Source organism: Gavia stellata, chromosome 25 (genome assembly GCF_030936135.1).
Source record: "Gavia stellata isolate bGavSte3 chromosome 25, bGavSte3.hap2, whole genome shotgun sequence".
In the NCBI taxonomy this organism is placed as follows: Eukaryota; Metazoa; Chordata; class Aves; order Gaviiformes; family Gaviidae; genus Gavia; species Gavia stellata.
Genome location: NC_082618.1, coordinates 921,062 through 942,568, shown reverse-complemented (window position 1 = coordinate 942,568; position 21,507 = coordinate 921,062). Strand labels below are relative to the sequence as shown.

At 51.6% G+C, this 21,507-nt stretch overlaps 1 protein-coding gene across 1 annotated transcript in view; it reads left to right on the top strand.

The window, feature by feature from the left end:
• RNF43 (ring finger protein 43) overlaps positions 1 to 18,682 on the top strand; it is a 59,754-nt gene extending 41,072 nt beyond the window's left edge. Inside the window, exons 2-9 of the mRNA XM_059829433.1 lie at positions 2,135 to 2,257; positions 6,604 to 6,678; positions 7,953 to 8,084; positions 8,611 to 8,712; positions 9,377 to 9,532; positions 10,270 to 10,372; positions 10,843 to 12,363; positions 18,639 to 18,682. Of these exons, the coding sequence (XP_059685416.1) occupies positions 2,135 to 2,257; positions 6,604 to 6,678; positions 7,953 to 8,084; positions 8,611 to 8,712; positions 9,377 to 9,532; positions 10,270 to 10,372; positions 10,843 to 12,363; positions 18,639 to 18,682 (2,256 nt within the window). The remainder of the gene's footprint in view (positions 1 to 2,134; positions 2,258 to 6,603; positions 6,679 to 7,952; positions 8,085 to 8,610; positions 8,713 to 9,376; positions 9,533 to 10,269; positions 10,373 to 10,842; positions 12,364 to 18,638) is intronic.
• Positions 18,683 to 21,507: the final 2,825 nt, after the last annotated feature.

The following is a 21,507-nucleotide window of genomic DNA, read 5'->3' as shown; positions in this document are numbered from 1 at the left end:
GGGCAGGATGCTCCCGCCTGCGCCTGGACCAGCTCCGGGTACGCAGCCCCAGCCAGTTTTAGCACCGTTCACCCCGACCTCTCCAGCCACAGAGGCTGCGACAGGCAGAGCTCTCCTCTCCCCAGGCCCAGGAGGGCCAGCGAGGACATTTGGCATCTGCGGGTGAGCGGAGGGGGTGCTTGTCTCCTTTAGCTTCTGAAGGCTTCCGTACAGATGGCTGCATCCGCGCCAATCGTCTACACTCCTTTACTGTCGGCAGCGAGAAATGGGCACGGCGCATCTCCTCCTGAAGGACGGGACTAAAAACAGCCCCCGTGAGTCCCGCTCCCTTGAAGGACCAGTTCCCGCGACCCGCTCGGACATTTAAAGGCGACATCAGCATGTCTGAAGTTAGGTGAAATGAGCCCCGTTCTCCCTCTCCCCCACAGCTGGATTTCTGCGGTAAGCAGCTGGCAGGGAGGAGGAAACATCACCTGGCTGTTTCCCAGCCTGCCCCCTTCCCCAGCTCCTGCCAGCCCCGTGCCAAGGGGTGAACCCCCATCTCTGGGTGCCCCGGGTTCATGCTGGAGCACACAGCAGCCTGAGGATGGGAGAAACTCTGCCTCGCAGCCCCTGAGGCAGCGTGGGCACGGCCAAGTGCGGATGGAGAGCGAGGGGTGTCCCTGGGCGGCTCTGACAATTCCTCCCCCTGTTTTTAAATCTGCCAAGACAGCAGCCTTTTTTTCACAGCGCTGGGATGCTGTTGCAGGATTGCTTGGAGGGTAGACAAGCCTTCCGGGCATGCTTCTGGATGGACACCAGATACAAAGCCTGCCCTAATCCTCCTGATTTATAACGTTGAGCTTTCTTGCTTGTTTCCCACACTTCCACACAGTGATGCAGTAATAAAAGCTGTCCAGCAACCTTAGCATTTACAGGCTTTTCTGTACCACAACCTGTGTGCTTCGTACACCGCAACGTAGTCACAGAGGAGGAAGCTTTTACAGAAAGAGCTGGGGGGGCTCATGCAAGATGATGGGACACCCAAGAGGGAGCCAACAGCCAAATTGCAGTTTCCTTCAACCTCCTGCCATCCAGCACAAGACCATTGTCCCTCCACTGCTAGACTGGAAAATCAGAGCAATTACACGTTCCAGGCAGGGATCAGAGCAGTGCCCAGTGGATGTCCTCGGGACGGTGAATGCACAGGAACGAGGTGCAGCCATGGGCAGCCCGCACTGCCCATCCAAGCTCTGCCCCGGCGGCAGGATGGGCTCGCCTCCAGTGGCCTTGACCACTGAAACCCAAACTGAGTGCCACTGACAGGAGTGAGCCCCACAGCTTGTGTCCCCATAACATGCTGGGGCACGCCGTATCCCCTTCTGTAGGATGCTCTGCAGAGGGGTGTACCCAGACCCGGTGCCTCGAACCCGTCCCATCTCAGTCTCCGCTGCCAGCGGTTTGGCTCAAGTTGATGATCATTTTTCCAGGACTCACTGGGGATGTGGTTACTGGGATCTTTTCCTCTCCCTTCTCATTCTTTCTACTTCTCTACCTGCTTTGAGTTTTTTCACTCCTTCCTTTGGCTTCTCCTCTGCAGATTTATCATAAAGTTGTTGAGTTTGGTGGCTGAGAAACAAGAAGTGCTGAGTCTTTGAGGGCACCAGAAGTTTGCTTTTGTTGTGGTCCCTTCGCCTTGCCCAGAGTGCTGGCAGGGAGCAAGCTGGCTGCAGGCAGAGAGTCCCGCAGCCTGAGGATGCTGGCAGTGCTTGTAGCACCAGGACCTGCGCTGTTGGGATGCTCTGTCCCAGAAGTCAAGGTCTGTTGTCTCCCAGGCTGCTCTGGCTTTGCATATCTGTGACTGGGACAAAGTCAGACCTGAGTGCAGCCACCAGGAAGGTAGAAACTCCGCCTTTCTCTGGGACATTTTCCTGGTGGACCAAAACTTTGACAGTGATTTGCTTCTTGTGGCGTTCAAAGCCTCACTGACACTCAGACAGGTCCATGGGAGGTAGGAGCGGTGGCGATGCCCACCGCAGGGGTGTCCTACACCCTCTGGGCAGGTCCTTACGGCACAGAGTTTGTGGTGGGCTTCAGCCACCCTTTGCAGTGCTGAGCCCCAAGATCTGAGTTTCCCTTTGCTTTTATCCTGCAGTCCCACCCGCTGTCCCTGTGCAACACCAGCGAGGATGAACACACTGAATCGGGATTCATCACCATTGTCAAGCTTGAACAGCCGGATCGGGATCCCAACCCCTGCCTGTCGCTGGCTAACAAGGTAGGTGCAAAAATGCCCCCAATGGCACCAACCCGGGAGGTGAAACCTATGGTGCAGGGAAGAGTGAGAGCAGGAGGAGGCAGCAGGGTAGGAAAGAGCTGTTGGAAGGTGGAGAAAAGGACAAGGATAGAGCAGGGTCCTTGGCAGAAGGGGTCCTTTGGGAGAGACGCTGTGCCAGCCATCCCCAATACCCATCCCTCCTTATTTTTTGGATTGCCTGGCTTTGTAAAAGGTGTGGAGTCTTCCCTAACCTGACTGCTCTGGGACAGCTCAGACCTTTCCCCAGCATCCCGTACGCTTTACAGCCTCGTGCCCCTCCTGTTTTCCAGCCTCCCCTTGCTTGCTGTCCTGTTGGGGGGATTTATGTTTCCTCATGTCCTCTGTCCTGTGGGAAAATGTGGACACAGAAAACATCTTCTGTGGTCCTGTCTTTAAAAATAATACTGTAATACTTCACTGGATGAGGCACGTGAAGAATCAGTGCTGAGCAGATACATGCAAACCAGACAAACTAGCAGGGGGACGTGACTCTGACAGCACGGGCCACCATCTGCCCTACAAAGGGATGGGAGATCTCAGACGTCTTCAGATCAGGTCTCCTGTGAAAGAGGTACCTTAGTGAAACAGCAGTTACTGTGTAAAAAGCTGAGGTCACTGGTACAATTCTCCGGTAATAAGGAAGTCCCATAGGAACGAGGGTCATTTTAAGCCTTAAAATCTTTGTGTCTCTGATAAAGTTGCATGGATAAGGCTAACATTAGCTTTTTCTTCAGTGGTTCACTGCGTCCTTTTATTGTCTTTGTACTAAATGTTGTGTTATTTTCTAAAAGCACTGTACAAACATGAAAAAAACCCCTTGTTTAGCTCTTCTTGGCTTTATTGGGATTGCATTCAGGTGATGCTGCCCCTGTTGTCTGCCTTCTGCTGGCAGAGACGTGCTGGGGATGGGGACAGGGTCCTTTTCTGTCCACCCTGCAGCTTGGCTGAAGAGGGCAGGCAAAACTTATACCAAGCAGTTGTTCCTGCGCAGCAGTTTTTTTCGCAGAGGCTATGGAAACAAAAGCAAGGAAAGGGATGTGATGCTGTGATGGATTTGCCACCTTGAGGCTGCTTCCCCCCTCCCAGCTGCATGGGCAGCCAGGCAGCAATGCCTATCCCTTTCTGGACCAGGGTGGAAGCCTAAGTTTGGTTTGTTGCTGCTCTGGAGCTGATGCCAGCTGCTAGCACAAGCCAGTGTGCTGGAGTTACCGACCTGCTATCAGTTATCCCACATCTGGAAAATGGCCTGGTCCCACCTGCGGGTGTTAGTGATGCACGAGGGTGGTGGGATAAAGAGTGAACCCAAAGGCTTCCAGTGCAGCGTGCGATAGACGTGAGAGCAAGGGCTCCGCAGGTGCCTTAGGGTACTCCAACTCTCCCATGTCCATCCGGACGTGACCATCGCGTTACAGTGGTCCCAGGTCGCCGCATCTCACAGGGGAGGATGCTGGGGGTCGAGGGAAGCAATGGCTGGTTTGGTCGGTGCAGCTACTGTGGAGGATCTTGGACAGGAGGAAGGAGCAGCTTCAAAGACTCATCTTCCACTTCAAAACCTAAAAGGTTTACAAAGTGTTTAGCTAGTTTTGTCCTTCACCTTTGAGTCTCTGATGACAGTACTGGAAGTACCAGCGTGTTACTGAGTCCAGGGATCAGCTGAGGAAGGTCTGCCCAGGGAGGGCAAGACATGGTGCACTGCTGCACTGTGGTCATCCTCACTAGCCTTGATCCCTTCTCCAGGACCACTAACCCCCCCCAAACAAATAAACCCCTCAGTTCATTGCCATGGTCATGGCTTGATAGAGCGACAGTTCACTGGTCTTTAGTCATCATTGCTTTGTTACCAGAGCCAAATCCAACACGAGATTTTGAGATCCAGCTGAACATGACATCGGTTGCCATCCTGCCTGCAGGTAGTCCTGCTCCAAGATCTCACCCAGGGAGGCTCACAGCTCTTCTCCCCCCAAATAGGACTAGTTTAGCCGTGAAATACAGGCAGATGCTTCTTAAGTTGGCCACATCCCCAGGCCCTGCCTTGTTCCTTGGTATCTCCATCCCTCTGCAATTGCAGTCTGGCTGCTTTTCCATCCTCCTGAAGCCTCTGCCAAACTCTGTCCCTCCAACATCATACAGTTCTCTTCCTCAAAATCCCTGGACAATGCTTCTCCTCAAGAGCAGGGATGTAGCTGTGGGATGTGGCTGATGCTCACTGGAGCAGAAGCCTTCTTTTCCTGGCATGTGTTTCTTGCGGTAGAGCTCTGCATGTTGAATTGCAGTGCTATATCAACGATGATAAAAATAGCCATGTGCAAAGTGTTATCATAACCTCTGCTTTAGCTGTCACCCAGCCAAGCAGTGCACACAGACAACCCCGTCCAGCCCAGCACGAGGATAACTCCACCAGCCACCTGATGCACTTTTCTGCTTCTCCTCTCTTAAATTCTAGCACTGCTTCAGCCTCCAAAGCATAAACCAGTAGGAAAGGTGTTTGGTCTGCAAGGGGAGAGGAAGGCATGGAAAATACCTCTGGAATCAATTCAAAGTGATTTATTTTTCTTTCTGAGGCATCGTTTGTTAATTTTTTGGTGTATTTTTTTTCTGAGTGAACCATTGATTGCAAGTCTGGTTGACAGACTGCTGAAACCTCCTAAATCATCCTGTAAATACGTATTTGCACCAAAAGCGTTTCAGTCCTCAGAAAGGGAGGTCAGCTGTGCCATGTGGCTCAAGAGATCCAACGCAAAGACAGCAAGCACTCAGAAAAATGGTTGCAGCAGCAGGTTATGAATAGCTTGAACAAAAGTTGTGTCCTTTGCAACAGGAGTCAGAAAGATGTTGGGAAGAGTCACTTGTCCAGTCTCAGTTGTTCATTTCCCCATCATTGGTGTCTTTAGCAGGATAAAGTCTTTGTAGAGCTGTTCATTGTTCATCAAAGCTTGACTGGCTCCAACGGGTGGAAGTAACTACCTGAAAGTCCTGTTTCTTCTTTGGTGCTGGCAAATGCTGAGGCTCCTTTGATCCCAGGCAGGACCCCAGTCTCTGATCCCTGCCCCGAGCCTCTGATCCCACTTTTCCAGCTTCCCCATCTGGTGTACCAAACCCAAGAGCGTCAAATCCTATCAGCAGCTCAGAGCCTTCAGCCCTGCCTCCGTGGTCTTCCCGACCATCTGCACCACCATTCACATCCTCGTCCCTGTCCCCAGACCCAGGCACCCACCTCTGGCACCCAGCTTCTCCCCGATGAGGTGCACAGAGGTGACCAGCACCTGCAAGCGAGGGATGGAGCTCAACCTGCTCCGCCGCTGCTTGCTGCGCCAGGAATGCCCCTTCCCTTTGCTCAGCCGGCACCCTGCGTTTGATATTGCAGCTGGGAAGCGGTGGCGCTGACCTCTGGCCCCTGAGCTGGGGTTTGGCAATGCAGTGGGTAAACTGCCGCAGCAGCTCCGGCAGCTCCCTGTTTGCACAGGCGCTCGGGGACGCGCAGATCAAAGGGCTCCGCATGAGTAACAGCGGCCCAGCCCTGCACTTTGTTCACATTCCCGTCTCCCTTTCACAAGAGGCTGCCTCTGCCTGCCTGGAGGGAGGGCTCGATGGGCTTGGTGGGAGGACGTGGGTGACCCCACAAGGTCCTCCAGGCACTGTGCTTTGACCTCACCAGGGTGACATGTGTAGTCATTTGGGGGGGGGGGTCCTCAAAGATGTCCTCCTCGGAGTGCAGCAACCGGTGGGCTGTGAAAAGCCATCCCACTCCTAATCCTAGACCAAACCTGCAGCCCAGGCATTGCCTGAGCTTCTCCCTGATGAATGTGGGGGACGGGGACCAGGGAGAACAACGTGTGTGGGTCAGGCCCATAGACAGCCCACGGCTGGTGCAGCCACGGTGAGAAGAGGGGACCTGCGGAGGCTTCTGCTGTCCTGGGACGGGAGGGTTGCGTAGCAGTCGGCAGGGCTAATGGGGCTGCAGATCCCTCCCCAGCAAATCCAGCTCTGAAGCAAAGGGGCACATGGCACGGACAGCTGGGGAATTTGGCGTTTAGGTTTATGGGTTGCTGTGACTACAAGCCCACCAACTAATTTGCCTCCACAACTATAGGGAGAAACCATCCATGAACCTCAGATCTCTAGCAAGAGCAGGCACTGCAGCTCAACACAAGTACAGAAACCAAGGTGTAAGCTATTTTCTCAATCTAAGCAGCAGGTGCTTCTTTCTCCTGTGAAGAGCCAGGGAGGCAGATACATATCCAAATGGTAGATGTTAATACAGATGTACAATACAAAATGTCTACTGAAGCTTCTGTTCTTTTGGACAGGCAAAGCTGGCGGGGGAGCGTGGAGCCCGTGCAATCCTTTTTGACATTACCGATGATGAAAGTGCTGCTGATCAGGTACAAACCCCGCTGATATTATCAGCTAAACCACAGTGCCCCTGTCCCATCCCAAAATGTGCCCAGATCAGGACCCACCAGCCACCGACACGCAGTGCGAGGTCCCAGGAGGATAGCGCAGGCTGGCGTTGAACGTTGGCTCTTACCCAGCTCATCCATGCACACAGACAGTGCTTTTTCTCTTCTGCTCACTCCGTGGCAGGTCCAGATCTCCACACAGCACAAGCAGAGCAGCAGCTTGGAAACAACACCTTGCTGCTCTTAAAGGACATTGCCTGGTCAATGCTTCCTCTTGGGAAGTCACAGATTACCCGATCCCATGTAGTACAAACAGCCCTGGTGATTTCTCGAGTTTTCAAGCCAAAGTCACGGCCACCCTGCTGTGCTGTTGCTGATATTCCTGCTGCAATTTTAACATTGGTTTAGAGGCCTCCAGAGGTCCCTTCCACCAACACTGCCATCACCTCTGGAAAGGAATAGGTTCCCCATCAAAATAATCAAGGGATAGTGAAAAGCATCCAGCATTAGATAAGAGGACAGATAGGGGAGCTGGTGCCTGAGCTTATCAAAACTCTGGCCTGACTTCTGCTCGCTGGATCCACCCCTCATTGTTCTTTCATGCACTTACAACTAAACTTCTGATGCCAGAGAAATGCAGCAGCAAGTGCAGGCCCATGAGGTGATGCTGAGGTTGCTCAGTGAGGGTATGGGAAATGGTTAGTGGCTCATATAGCCACCCTGATTCAGGTCTGGGGGAGCGAGCAGACTCGGACGCTTGCTGAGCCAGCCCGTGCCAGGCTGCCTGGCCGTGGTGGAAGACTGCCGGTATGGTCAGAAACAAACAGAATGTCCTGCAGATCACAGAGGGAGGAGGGGGAACACTGGTGGGTCTCACAGGAAGAGAAGAGGAAGCATTTCTGTCGAGAAGGCAGCACTCAGCAGGGTTGTTGGCAGTTACCACGTGGAAGAGGAGAGACCAAGAACTTCTGCACAGGGGCTTGAAAGAAGAGCACAGGAGACACTGAGCAATGTCCAGTTGTGCATGAGGAGGCACTGTCGGAAGAAATGAAGAAAGCCATGCTGAAGAGTTGGTAAAAGAGGAAGAGCTTCCATCTGATTTCATCATAGAGGGATAGTGCGAGTTTGGGGGAGCAGTCAGTCTCTAAAGTGTGTGCAAGAGGCATCAGGAGGAATCAGACGTGCTTGGGGGGGGCAGGGTAGTGCTTATTTCAGGCTGTTCTGGTCCATCTCTCACTGTGTTTGTTTCTTTACAGCTAAGAAAGCCCAGAGGTCTGAGTCAGCCTGTGGTTCTGATCAGGGGCCACGATGCTGAGCTTCTCATGGGTGTCGTGAACAAGAACAGAGAAGCCCACGTGAAGATAGAGGTCAAGGAGCCACCAGCTTGGGTGAGAGACACACCATTCCCACTGCCTTCTGTATCTTCCCTCCCAAGCTGCTGTGCCATGGAATAGGACTTTCCCAAAGACGCTGAGCTTCCCTCCCCAGGGACAGAGATCACAGCCCTTCACAGGAGCTGCCTGTCTGCAGCATTCAGATGACATGCTGCAAATAAAGGCTCAGAAACGCTTTCAGCTTATTTAGTTTCTTTTGCTTAAATGTCCCGAGTGAGGCAAGGGGATTCCCTGTCTCTTCAGGTGAGACCAAACCTTGATTTTCTCATCTTGTGCTACCTTAGACCATGGCCTCTAGGGAGCTGAGATGCTACAAGACAGAGAAATTCCATTCCTGCTGGAACGTGCAGAAAAGACTGAACCCTTTTTCGTTTACCTCTAAAGAGCAAGGAGGTAGATCTTGGCCAAGGATCATGTATTCAAATGCTGATGATCAGGAAGAGATCGGGATTCCCCTGCCTAACCTCTAATTCCCTCCCCTGCCACACAAGAGTAATTCCTTTCCTGTTTTATCCAACAGCCAGACTACGACGTGTGGATTCTTCTCACGGTGGTCAGCACCGTGGTTGTCATCATTTTGATTTTTGTTGTCCGCACGAAGTGCCAGCTGAACAGGACTCAGGTAGGAATCTCACAGAGCAGATGTGTCTGAGCAAACAGAAACGCGTGAAGGGCAGGAACAGACACAGTTTGGGAGGGGAAAAATGTGCCCCTGGGTGAAATGAAGATGTGGCCACATGAGGCAGGAGCAGCCCAGGGATGAGCGGAGTGATCCTGAGAGGGGCTGGCAGCATCCCTCATGCCGTGGCCTTGCTCTCCTCCTCCCGCCCGACCAGCACTGCAGCCTGCAGTCCCAGCACCTTTCAGAGCTTGTCCCAGCACCCAAAGCTGCAGACATGGCCCACAAGCTCTTGGTTTTAACAGTACTGTCTATATTAGTAGAGAGTAGATTTAGTATTTTTAATAGAAACTAACAAATTAAATAATCGTCTTTCCAGTGTTAGATATATTTCCAGATTTGAGAACACCCCATTTGTCCTATAGAAAGACAAGCCTTTGGGGCTCGAAAATTCAGCACTGCTGAGTGATTTTGAATGTCCAGTGCCAGATGTCTCCTGCTGGTGACAAACCCTACTCTGGCTAAGTCAGGTTAGACCAAAAGTCACCTCTGGATATAAGTATCGCCTCCAAATTCCTGATAATCCCATTTTGAAAATGGAGGGGCAATGAGAAGAATGGCAATGTAAGGCCGATCCTCTCCTTAAAGCCTCCTTTCTCCCCGGCAGGACTCCCTGCAGCAGCAGACCATGCAGGCCATCGGGCAGCTGGCCACGCGCGAGTACCAGGCAAGGTGCCGGCAGGCGTCGCGGTGGGACTCGGCCAGCAGCTGCAGCTCAGCCCCGGTCTGCGCGATTTGCCTGGAGGAGTTCAGCGAGGGCCAGGTAGGCTGTGGGCACGGCTGCTGTTAGCCACGGCTCTGAGCTTCCCGGCCATAGTCAGGTGGGAGCTGCGGTGGGAGCTGAGCAGTCTGACAGGGGTGGGAGGCCCTTGGGATGTTTCCTTCAGCAACTCCTGAGGGCTGGAAAAGGACTGGCTTTGATGGAGGTCTGCGTGCCCCTTGGCCAAAAAAGCCCTGCCCCTGCAAGTCACTTGCCCGCAGATTCAGATTCCCTGAAGACAGGTCTCCAGCTGTCGCTGTAGGGTAAAATGTCCATAATAAGTCCATGTTGAAACAACAGGGCAAAAGCAGGGTTTGCTTCTCCAAAGCACTCAGCCTGAACCACCCCCTCCCATTCCGGAGGGCTAGCACCTCTCTGGACGTTCACACCCCGGAGCTGGACGCAGCGAGCAGAACCAAAGCTGGACGCAGCGAGCAGAACCAGAGCTGGACGCAGCGAGCAGAACCAGAGCTGGACGCAGCGAGCAGAACCAGAGCTGGACGCAGCGAGCAGAACCAGAGCTGGACGCAGCGAGCAGAACCAAATCTGGATGCAGCAAGCAGAACCAGAGCTGCTAGGCTGCTGCACAGCCTCCTCCATGCAAAGCTGGGCTGCAGATCACTCACGTTTAGACATCTTTCCATCCTACAGGGCTCGCTTCCTTCAGGAAAGACCCATCCAGGTCTTGGGACACGGTTCTCCTTGCTCACACTCCTCCTCTTCTCCCCACCTCTCTCTAGGAGCTGCGGATCATCTCGTGCTCCCATGAGTTTCACCGGGAGTGTGTTGACCCTTGGCTGCAGCAACACCACACGTGTCCGCTTTGCATGTTCAATATTCTTGGTAGGGCTCAGACACAGCATTTCCTGGCCAGGGATGGGCTTGGGTGCAGGGGTTGTGCCCAGGAGGTCCACGTACCCTTGGGCGATGCATATGGTCAGTGCATCAGCAGGAGTATGTGCCTCTGTGCACGGGGGTGTACAGGGCGGTGTGTGCATGGAGAGGGGCCCCTGTGCGTGTGAGCCCCCACGGTGTACAGCGAGGTGCTGGGCTTGGGCTGGGACCTGCACCAAGAGGAGGGGTTTCCAGTCCTGGGACCTGAGGGGAAGGGAGGTGGGATCTGAGTGTTGGGGCAGCAGGGAGGGTGCTGAGTGTGCAGGACCATCAAGACGGTTTGGCGGTGGCAGTGAGGAGTTGCAGGGCATGGGTGGGACGTGGAACCGTAGTGGGAGTGCAGTGGAGGCTCGCTGGTGCTGGGGCTGCTGCAGCTGGGCTGTGGGACGTATGCTCGATGCTCCCTTCTCTCTCCACAGCCAGAGACTCGGTGGACCAGGTCACGGCTGCTGGCTCCAGGCTGGCCCCTCGGGACATGGAGCCCGGACGGCGACTCCACCTTTTCCGCCAGCACCCGGGACATGCCCTTTACCACCTCCCACACCCGTATCCTCAGAGGAACCTCAGGAGCTTTCCCCCGGAGCCAGCCCATGGCAACCCCTTCTTCCACTCTCCGGAGCTCTCCCAGCTGGATTTTGGCACCATCCACTACATGCCCTACAGGCCAGCCACCTCCCTGCTCGCCTGCGGCCACCCATCCCCGGGCTTGCTGGGCCAGCAGCATCCCAACCCCTCGGCGTGCGGGCAGACGCTGCCACCCCACAGGACTTGTTCTCTCCAGCCCCAGCCCCCCTGCCTGGGGCTGAAGGCAGCCCTGGCGCAGAAGCAGCACCGTGCACCCGCCCTGCGCCGGGGGATCGGCCATGGGCACCAGCACAACAGCAGCGGCTCCGGGGAGAGCTATCTCACGGAGCACAGCGGGTACCTGGCAGACGGGCCGGGCAGTGACTCCAGCTCAGGGCCCTGCCACGGTTCCTCCAGTGACTCCATGTTGAACTGCACAGACGTCAGTCTGCAGGGCATCCACGGCAGCTGCTCCACTTTCCGCAGCTCCCTCAGCAGTGACTACGACCCCTTCGTGTACTGCAGCTCGGAGGGACCCGCCACAGACAATGGCCAGGAGCAGCCGCGGCAGCCAAGGGAGACGCGGCCCAGGTCCTTGGACCTGATGGTGCCTGGGGGTGCTGCTCCAGCCAAGCCCCAGGTGCTCAGCCACGTCCACTACCACCACCACCAGCACCATCACTACAGAAGAGATGCAGAGTGTCCACCCGGGCGAGCCGGGCAGGGGCCTGGGCAGCGCAAAGCCCGGTACTCTGGGGCCAAAGTTGGCTTCCATGGTGCTCGGACACAAAAAAGGGCTGAGAAAAGCCATCACTGTCAGCAGCCTCTGGAAAGCAGCGCTGTGCTCCGGGAGGCAGCTCCGGCAGGACAGCCAGCCTGTCCACAGCAAGGCCGGGAGCCCCCTCATGCCCCCTCCGCTTCTCCAAACAGGTTGGACTTCAGTGTAGAGGCCAACAGACAATCCGGAGCAGCTGGCACATCCCCTGTGTCGCTGCCCCCGAGACACAGCTTACAGAGCCGTCATCACCGAAGGAAAAGAAAGTGTCCCCTGGAGCCCGACCCCGCTCTCCTGCCCGAGGACTCAGCCTTGCCCAAAGCCTGCGATGCTCACGTTCCTCACAGCCATCCCGCTGGCTACCACTGCTCGCCCGAAGTCCAGCCCCTGATCCCAAGCGCTCCCCTGCCCTGCAGCTTGGGCTCTCGGCCGCTCTGGAAGTGTTTAGTGCCGCAGTCCGGCTCAGAGCTGAAAAAGCAGGAGGAGGGGTTGTCAGGACGGGAGGGAAACCGCACAGTTCCTGCTGATTTCTCAGGGACGGGCACCCACAGACAGAGTCTGAGTCTTCACCTTCACTGCCCGTCTCAGCAGGGTAGTCAGGGTAAGTCTGGTGTTTGCCTCTTCTTGCAGCAAGCAGGTGAATGAGGGTGGTTTGCCGAAGGTACTCTGGCTGCCAATAGACCTGGTACCTTCACGGTGGGCTTTCGTACAGGACCACTGACAAGAAGAAGCGTTTCAGAGCTCACCTGTCTGGAGATGATGGCCTGAACGATTAGCAAGTCTGTTAATGAGTGCACTGAACCCTGCAGTCTCATCCTAAAATAATACAAATGAGAAATAAGGTGGCTATTTTTAACTAAACATCTCTAGCAGCTGAGTATCTCCCAAAGTAAGGGCTGGGACCACGTTTCTCAGTGACCTTACGTCAGTCTGGAGGTCATACTGGCAGAGTCATTATTGTTAAGGCTTATTGGGCTCTAATTGTTTTAGCCAACCCCAGCTAACTGGAATCAATAAGGAAGGAAGTGTGCATGGCCGGTGGTAGTAGGAGAACAAACTAAATGAGTTTATGGATTTGCACATCCGTCATTTCTCACCTGCCTCTGTTGCGTGGGAGTTGCTTTTTAGTGTCTTTTGGAAATCAGATGTAATTAAAGTTTGGCATTTTGCCTAACTGCTGTACATCTCTCACTGAGAGAGGGAAAATGTGTTTGAGATGAGGCTGTTTGAAAGAACCTAACTGAGTTTAGCTCCCAGGTCTTGCTCTCTCAGGCTCCTCTGAATACAGCAACCTGCGAGTCAGCATGGGCAGGTGCTGGCTCGGAGCAGAGCCTGGCTCCCTTCCTCGCCCTGCCACTGACTCATTGCAGGTCCTCCGGCAAATCGTTTTGATTTAGGTACCAAATACAGATCTAGCTGCCTAATTTCTGTTAAAATGCTGGCCTTAAACTCGTGACTCACCGTGCCCATTGTGCCACGGAGATAATAACTTCCTCCCCATGCTCGTCTATCCAGCACTACACCACACCCAGGCTCCTGGTGGTGGAGCGCCTGCCGAGAGGCACAGGGATGGGGAGAGGCTGGATGGGGCATGGTGCTGGCTGCCTGCGGCGCTCCGGGCTCCCAGACTCCCAGGAATAGATTTTTTTTTCCCAGGCGCAGAAGTGCCTGACACTGCAGATAGGTGATACGGGAGGTTCTTCAAAGGGCCCGGAGGGATGCTGCCGTTTCGAGAGATAAGGAGGCAGCAGGGCAGAGATGTCTCTCTGGTTTGCAGGTAGCTCTGAGTGCTGATGTCCCCTGAATTGGAGGCGGTGGGCAGCGGTATAGCCGGGACACAGCCCTCCCGGGATCACAGCAGGGGACCTCCACATGGAGAGAGCCCTGCTGGAGCGAGGGCAGGCTGCTCAGGAGTTGCTTTGAGCTCCCATTTCAAAATGAAACTGGGAGGAGTCCCCAGGCCACCAGAGCAGGAGTCTGTGCACCTAACGCAGGGCGCTGGATGCTGCAGTGGCCAGGGCATTGCAAGGGTCCGTGCTCTGACACCTCTGTCTCTTTGTAGATGGTCCCAGCGGCCCAGATCTATGCCCTCCTCCTGATGCCGTGATGGGGGAAGGCTCTCTGACTCCCACCCAGAGCCAGTGCCAGCGTGCTTTGCCAAGCACACACAGCGTTTGTTTCCTCTTACCTCCCTTTACCAGGAGCTAGAAGGACGAATTTGTTTGAAAGCCATGTGACCCTATGTCTGTTTGACTGCAATAGCTTCTGTGGATGCTTTCAGGACCAGCCAGAGAGTCAGAATCTCCTTGTAAGATCGAGAAAATACATAGAAAGGAAGGATTTAACTTTATTAGGAACTGAGGACAGTTGAAGAGAGCGGGCGCTCATGCAGGGCTTATGCAGAAAAGCCATCAAGCTGAAAACATGTTTGTTGACATAACGCAACCTCTGAGTTATAATCACATCCGTTCTTTATCTTAGAAAGGGACTGGACATAAATCAATACAGAACAAGTAAAAAGAGCAAAGAACAATCTCAATGGACAGTCCCATGTAAGCAGGACACAGCAAATAGACAAGGAGACCAAGGAGAAATGCATATATGCCTCCAGATAAATGTTGTAAGGCTAAAAATATAAGTGGATGCATTAGAAAGCCTGGCTTTGAAGTTTTGACGTAAACTTTTCAGAAACCCAGTTTAAAAAAAAAACAAATAGTGGGACCCTGTAATTCCCAGGTGAAATTACAGAGAGGAGAAGTGTGTCTCTCTTCTGGTGGCATGGGAGGGACACTGCGTTAAGGACAGTGTGAAGTCCAATGACAAGTAACACAAAAATCCCCAATTGCACCTAAGTAGGAGGAGTATGGTATTAGGGTTATAATACCCTGCATTAGCACAGGCTGCAAAAGAGGAGCCTGCATATGCATGAGAATCTTCTTCAAATAATACTTAAAGAAGCAGTCAAAAGAGCAAAATGCTTTTGGGCACAGGGATCATTTAAAGCCCCAGAAAAGGGCTGGCCAAGCAGCAGAGCAGAGAGAGCAATTAGAAGCAAGAAGCCGTTTTTCCAAAGCGAAGGTGTGGCTAGACAAAGAAATCAGAAAAGAGTTGGATGCAAAACTACGTGCAGAGCCATGGTGAGGCAGGCTAGGAAAGATTTCTACGAACAACTTGTGAAAAAGAGAGAGACCATTAATGCAAACATTTTCAACTCCATCAGAAGGAAGAAGGCTGCCAGAGGCTCTGCAGGTCCAGGGAGTAACGCATGTCTAAGAGGGATGTTCAAGGGCTGGAACTGCACAGCAGAAGAACAAACTGAATTTATTGCATTAGTGATCAGCGCGGAAGTGCTTGAGGAGGTTCTCACCTGGTACATCTCCGTTCAGGGCATGGGGTAGAGGATCCCTCATAAATCAAATCATCAGTTTGAGCGTTTCCGAAACACGTCAATAAAGTGGAGAGTAACAAATTGCCAGGGCTACAGATCACTCACCTGGGCATCGTGCAGGGGCTCAAGCACAAAACTGCTAAATCACCAACGGGCACTGCAGCCTGTTACCCATGCCCAGAGCCAGAAGGAAGAGCTGAGGGCAATATCAGCTTGAAATAGCTGAAGTCACAGAACGATGAGCCTGACTTTCCTGCCAAGCAAATTGTTAAAAATTCAAATACAGGGTCTGACTTGTAGGCAGATGGCTAAATGTGAAAACCAGGCTAGGAGGCAACACAACTTTGTAGAGAGAGATAACGCCTCGCAGATCTTTTAGGGGAATGAAGCTCTCAAAGGATAAAAGGAAAGGTGCTCTCATAGGTAAATAACTCATTAAAAAATAGGAGACAAAGTGCAGATCAATCTTAATGGAGGAAAGTTACTCGGAGAAGGAGGAAAGTAGAGTTCTCCAACTGTCTGCACCTTTCAGCAAGCTCATAAATATCCTGGACAAGGAGAGGAGATAGCAAAGTTTATAAGAGACAAAATCCTTCAGGACTGTCAGCTTCAAAACTGGTTACAAAGCGTTACAGAAGGATCTCCCATTGCTGAGTTAATGAGCAATAGAGTGGTGGATGAAATCCCATATAAGTAGCGCAAAATGCCAGACATGAGCAGAACCGCTTCTAAGTAAAAATCAAATTATTATTAGGAGCTAGCTGGGAACAAATGTGGAACAAGCAGAAAGTGCCGTTATGCAGCCGCGTACATCTGTGGTGCTTTCACAGCCAGCATCTGCCACTGATCACCGCTTCTCAAAAAAGGGTACAGCAGACTTGGGAGAAGTGCAGAAAGGTATCGAGTACAATCACAGTGATGAGGTTTTTCTGAGAAAACAAAAAGACTATAGAGACTTTCATGTGGGAAAAAGATGATTAGCAGAGGATATGAGAGAGAGGATATGAAATCAGGAGAGCAGGGGAGAAGGCAGATAAGAGAGCCTCCCTGGTGCTTATAACAAAATAAGTGGTGGCATCAAATGGGAACCAGAAGCTTTAGAACATCCAAGGTTGGGTAAGGTAACATACAGTGTGTAGTGAAACTGGTGCTCATTGCCCAGAGGATGTAGGTGCCAGAAGTAAAATGGGTTCGAGAGCCTAGATCAAGAGCTAGCAAATGCAGAGATGGATGCAAATACACTCTCTGGCTCAGGAAGTCCCTAAACCAGGGTTTCCAGAAGCTGACGGTGCTCCTGTGGGATGCAGCACCCTCCAGGTGTGTGCTTACCTCACCCAGCTGCAAGGTGAGGCTGAATCTTGGTCCACAGCCCCTGGAGAAACTCCACTTGTGCAGGCAGTGCCATGCACTGGCATCACAGGGAATAACGCTGCCAGCAGCCATCACCAGGGCACCGCAGGTGATCCCAAAGATGCTTGCATGATCTTGGAGTTTATGCCGCTTCCTTGAGCACCTCCACTAGCTTTTCTTGGTGGGGTTTGCATAAAGACACATCCCTTCCTCTCTTGCCTGGGAGACTAAACCTGGGAGTTGTTGCACTGAAGAATCAGTCCTCAAGCAATGCTGAATGGATCCTTTTAAGAGAAGTCAGACAACTAGCAGTGAATTACAGCTAGATGGCTTCCTAAACCACCCCAGCACGCACAGATCTCATCCCAGAACAGCCAGATTACTCCCAGCGCAGGCTGATGAAATCTCTTGATTTCTCTCTCTGGGAAATGTCACCTCCTGCAGCACGCTGTCAGCATCCTCCCCCTCTCCTCCATCTCCTGCTCATCCTCTTAGCCATTCCCTTTCATGTGATGTCTTTGATCTTTACTAGAGAGGAGGAAAGGGATTAGAGGGCAGAAAAAGACCACTGTTAAAACCTAATACCCAAATAACAAGATTTCTGTTGTATCACCAAGGTGTGCTCCTTCAGGTCACTGCCCTGTGTGGGTCTCGATGGCCAGTTTAGCAGCTGAGGCTCTACCACCTCTCCCAATTCAAGACCTTTTTTTAACCTTCCTTTCTGTTTGTATAACAGAGGACACTCACACAGGCACGGTTTTCAGAAAATATTTTAATAATGCTTTTAATAATGCTTTTAATAATGCTATTTGAGATTCAGGGCATCTGACTGATCGAAGCTGTGCAGTCTCTTTTGCGTTGCACAGAAGCTGGCGTACATGAGAAGCAGTTAGTAATGGCTTATTCAATGTACTGGTGACACAAATCACAAGTGCCAGATAGACTCAAACTCTGTCTTCTGGTACCTTGGCCATGCCTGCACACATATGTATATGTATAACACTGTGTCTGTGCACTAATTTTCCCATGTTGATTAGCTACCTTTTCAAAGCAGAATCTCATTTGTTTTCTTCCCATATATTTAATTTTCAGAGGTCCTGTTCCTACAGACAAACAAATTTATAACAAACAAGAATTTGCTGTGACTTTTGAAAAGTTGTTTTGAATTGCTCTCTGTGAATGCCTATATGGGCATTTGTTTCCTTTTGATCTCAGGAACAATCAGGAAAAAGGAAATGTGAAAAATAACGCATGTATGTCTTTACTGGGCTATGCTGACCCTGCGTGAGAGCTCTGGGCAGACTTGAGAGACGTCTGCGAAAGGGACCGTGGGGTGTGTGTGTGTCAACACTCAGTCACTTAGACAGAAAGGGACTATCTGAAGCAGTAACTCAGGGTACACAATTTCTAGGCAGCCCTTATGTTGAATGTTTCAAAGTAAACTACTCAGCACTTGCCTGTCAATAATTCACCAGGCAGAAGGAGCTGGTGAAGAGCATGAGCTGCAGTCCTTGCTGGCTGGGCATGATGGACTGGCGTTTGTGGCCAACCACCACTTGTTGGGTTTGGCTTGTCTGGGACTCAGAAGCAATTTGTGCGATCTCTTGAACATCGTGAAATGCATGTGCCATCCCTTTCTTGCATGCATGCATCACTTGCAGTCTGCTTTTGTTGTCTGGAGTTTCTGTTGTTGCTGTCCCCTGTCCCTGGAAGGTGCTGCCAAGGCACTGTGTGAATATGAATTGGTGTTACTTTCTGTTGCTAATAATTTTTAAAGCAGCTGTACAGATTTTCCTCAAAGATCAAACATGAAAAAACCCATGATTTTCCTCAAAAATAAACATCTAGTAGCGATGTGAATCCTGGGGTGTACCATGCCCTTAGCCTCTATCTTCTGAAATATTTAAAGAGTAGCTTGATGTCTTATCTTTATGTTTTACTGTGCTTTAACTTAGAGGAATAAACTGATTGGGGAGGTGGCCAGAAAAGTCCCTCCAAAATACTGGGAGAAACTTAGTGGCTTTCACTACAGCATCTGTTCTCTGTATTGCAGGGTCAAGGCCCCAGCAGCTGCAGAGTCCGGGAATGTTCAGCTAGTTGCAGCTGACACTTTTCTTTTCCCTTTTCTTTGAATGCAGGATCTGCAGAAGAGGTCCAGGATATCCATGAGCACTCAGTTTAATAAAACACCAGCCTGTTTGCTTACTGGAGAGCTGGAGTGGACAAAGATGTTCAGCATACCAGCCGTAGAGGAGCTCACATCTTGCTCTCTGCACAGGCAACGCGTAATAACCAGCTCTGACCTGCATGGCCCACGCCAAGACGCGGACTGCAAATAAGCAATGTGACACTTGTGGTCTCCTCACACGTTCCCACATTGCAATGGTCACACAAACACAGAGCCGTGTTCTCCAGGTTCCCTTTTCCTTTGAAGCCACAAGCAGCACATCTTCATTCTGTGGCATCTACCTGGGTGGGCTGGCTCGCTCCGAGATCGGTCTTGGGAGTCACCAGCTGGAGAGCTCGCGGAGTGAGTGCAAGCTGCTATTTTGGCATGTTCATGCCACAGAAGGTTTTGCTAAACACTTCAAAAATAAACAAGCCTTCGAGACCAAAAGCTGCAGAAATGACTTTCTGTGGCCTGGTAGCTCCTGACTTCATTTCCTCACTTAGGTCAAAAGCCAGACTTCTTCATTTATCTTTTCCACTCTTATTTCAGACACAGGACATCACACCACTCACACGTCTGCCCTGCAAGGTGCTTCTTCTGACTTCATTGGAAACCAACAGCTCTCACCACTTTTGATCACTTCATTGTCCCACAGCTGACGCCATCTCAGCCATTTGCTGCATTTTGCCAGCAGTAGGAGAGATGAAGACAACAGGGACAATGTCAGCATTTCTGGGAAGGAGCTGGATCACGCTCTTCCCATTGCAAAGAATCCACCCTCTCATCTGGCAATGTGAACAAGTCTCTCACTCAGCCTCTAACTCCTCCACCTACCCTCAAAATAGGTGTGATGGCCAGCCCTGTTAACTTATTTGTTGAGCATATGTCATACCTGAGATGCCCCCATCACAGGAGTCATGGAAAATCCTTGAGTTCATGTGGCTCCTGCTTCTCTCCTTCCTCCCTCGTTGCCCCAAGACACAGCAAAAATTCCCTGCAGAAGCATCCATAATAAATGCAGAGCAGAGCCCCATCCATCACCCAGCCTTATCTTCATATTTCTGAGACACCTGAAATGATCCTGCGAAGGAATTTTTCACAATAGCCTTCTGCCTTTTCTAGCATTTTGATGATGGAGATAGAAAACTTGAAAAATTGCTAGGCGCTTGGTTTATTACTTTTTTTGCCTCCCACTTGTGGGGTTTTTTTTTTTGAATGTCACTAGTTCTTACTTCCTGCATCTCATTATTTGGGGACATTCGAATAAAATAAAACCTGCCAAATTCAAAACATATAGAACCCAAACAGTTTTCATACAGCAGGGAATTAGACTGTCGAGTTCATTGCCCTAAATGATCATTCAGACCAAAGAATTAGCCAGATTCCCATGTGAAGTGCCCATTTATATGGCACCAAGTTTTTCCAGAGTTAATGCCAATGGAGCATTGGTGAGGACACAACACTGGAGCTGAAGGTAACTCCTGACAATTTGAAACCCGGTGTAGGGACAGACTTTGCCCATCTGCTCAGTGCTCACTAAGCTTTCTGTGTCTTCCTTTGAAGCAGCAGCTTCTCCAGTTCAAGACAGCGCACTGGTTATGTAGTCCCAGTTCAGGATAATCCTGCCTCTGCCTTCCTTCATTGCTGAGGAAAGCTTTTTACGGGGTTTGCTGCCCTTAATCTTTGAAAAAGGCATCTTTGTCCCGGCTGTTAATCAGTCACTGACATTCAAGTGACGGTATTAACAAGTCAGCCAATAGCACTGTTTTAAACAAAACATTATTCCCTTGCTAGTGTTCATTTCTTGTCTCCTGTGACCGAGCCACTGCAGGAACTTTCAGTCTAGAGAAGAGCTGAATTTCTTTCATCAAAGAACCTAGCAGAATTATATTTTAACCTTTCCAGGCTCCTCTTGCTTGTCCTACATAGCAAGCAGAAGACATAAGCTCCAATGTTTTCTCCCTTGCAGGGAAGTCAGTCTTAAACTAGAGGAAGAAACCACAGGAGCAGGTCTAGATTCCCCCTGTTCAACTTCTTGTGCGTGTGGTCCATGGCTTGTCTCAACCAGCTCCCTACGTCCCTGACCATCCTGGAGGGCTCAGATGACTTTACAGAGGGGAGGGTGATGAAGTCCGGGTGCTCCCACTGGTTACTGTAGGAGTCAAGAAGGCTGAGAGCCTCCAGGGATGCATTTCACTGCCTCAAAGGAATGAGCGTCTAGTTTGCAGTCTAAAAGTCCTCCTCTCTTTCCCTCCTTATCCTTAAAAAAAAGGAGGGCTCTGAATCTGCAGCAAGCCCCAAGGTTCTTGGAGAAGGTGGTCAGCACTAACGCACCCTTTCCACTCCCTACTGCAGTATTACCAGGTTGTGCAGGGCAATGCCGGCTTTAAAGTGTTTTCCTTTCCTGATGTTATGCTGCTGCTCCTTTTCATCTAGAAAACGGCCATCCCATCCATGCTGGGCCCCCTCCCCGGGGCTTGCTGAGCTGAATGAGAGCGTGCAGGTCTGCCTCCGCGGGTTCTTGGGTGGGAGAGGGAGGAACTCTCCATGAAGGTGGTTTTTAAGATCCTCTTCAGTAGATGGACTGCCATCCATGGCTGCCTGGAAAGGAAGAAGCAATATCTGAGAAAATGGGGAACAGCTGCTCTCAGTTCCTGCACCTCTCACTTCTGGGCGATGCTTTTGAGTGCTCGGTACCCTTGGGCTCCATCACCGAATTTCTTCAGCATCACTGCAATGAAGCAGAGCTCGTTTTCCTTCGTTGCGTCCAAAGTCCCAGCTGAAAACTGATGGAAGCAAGAGCATCCCAAACTCCCTCTATCCGCAGCCGAAGCCCC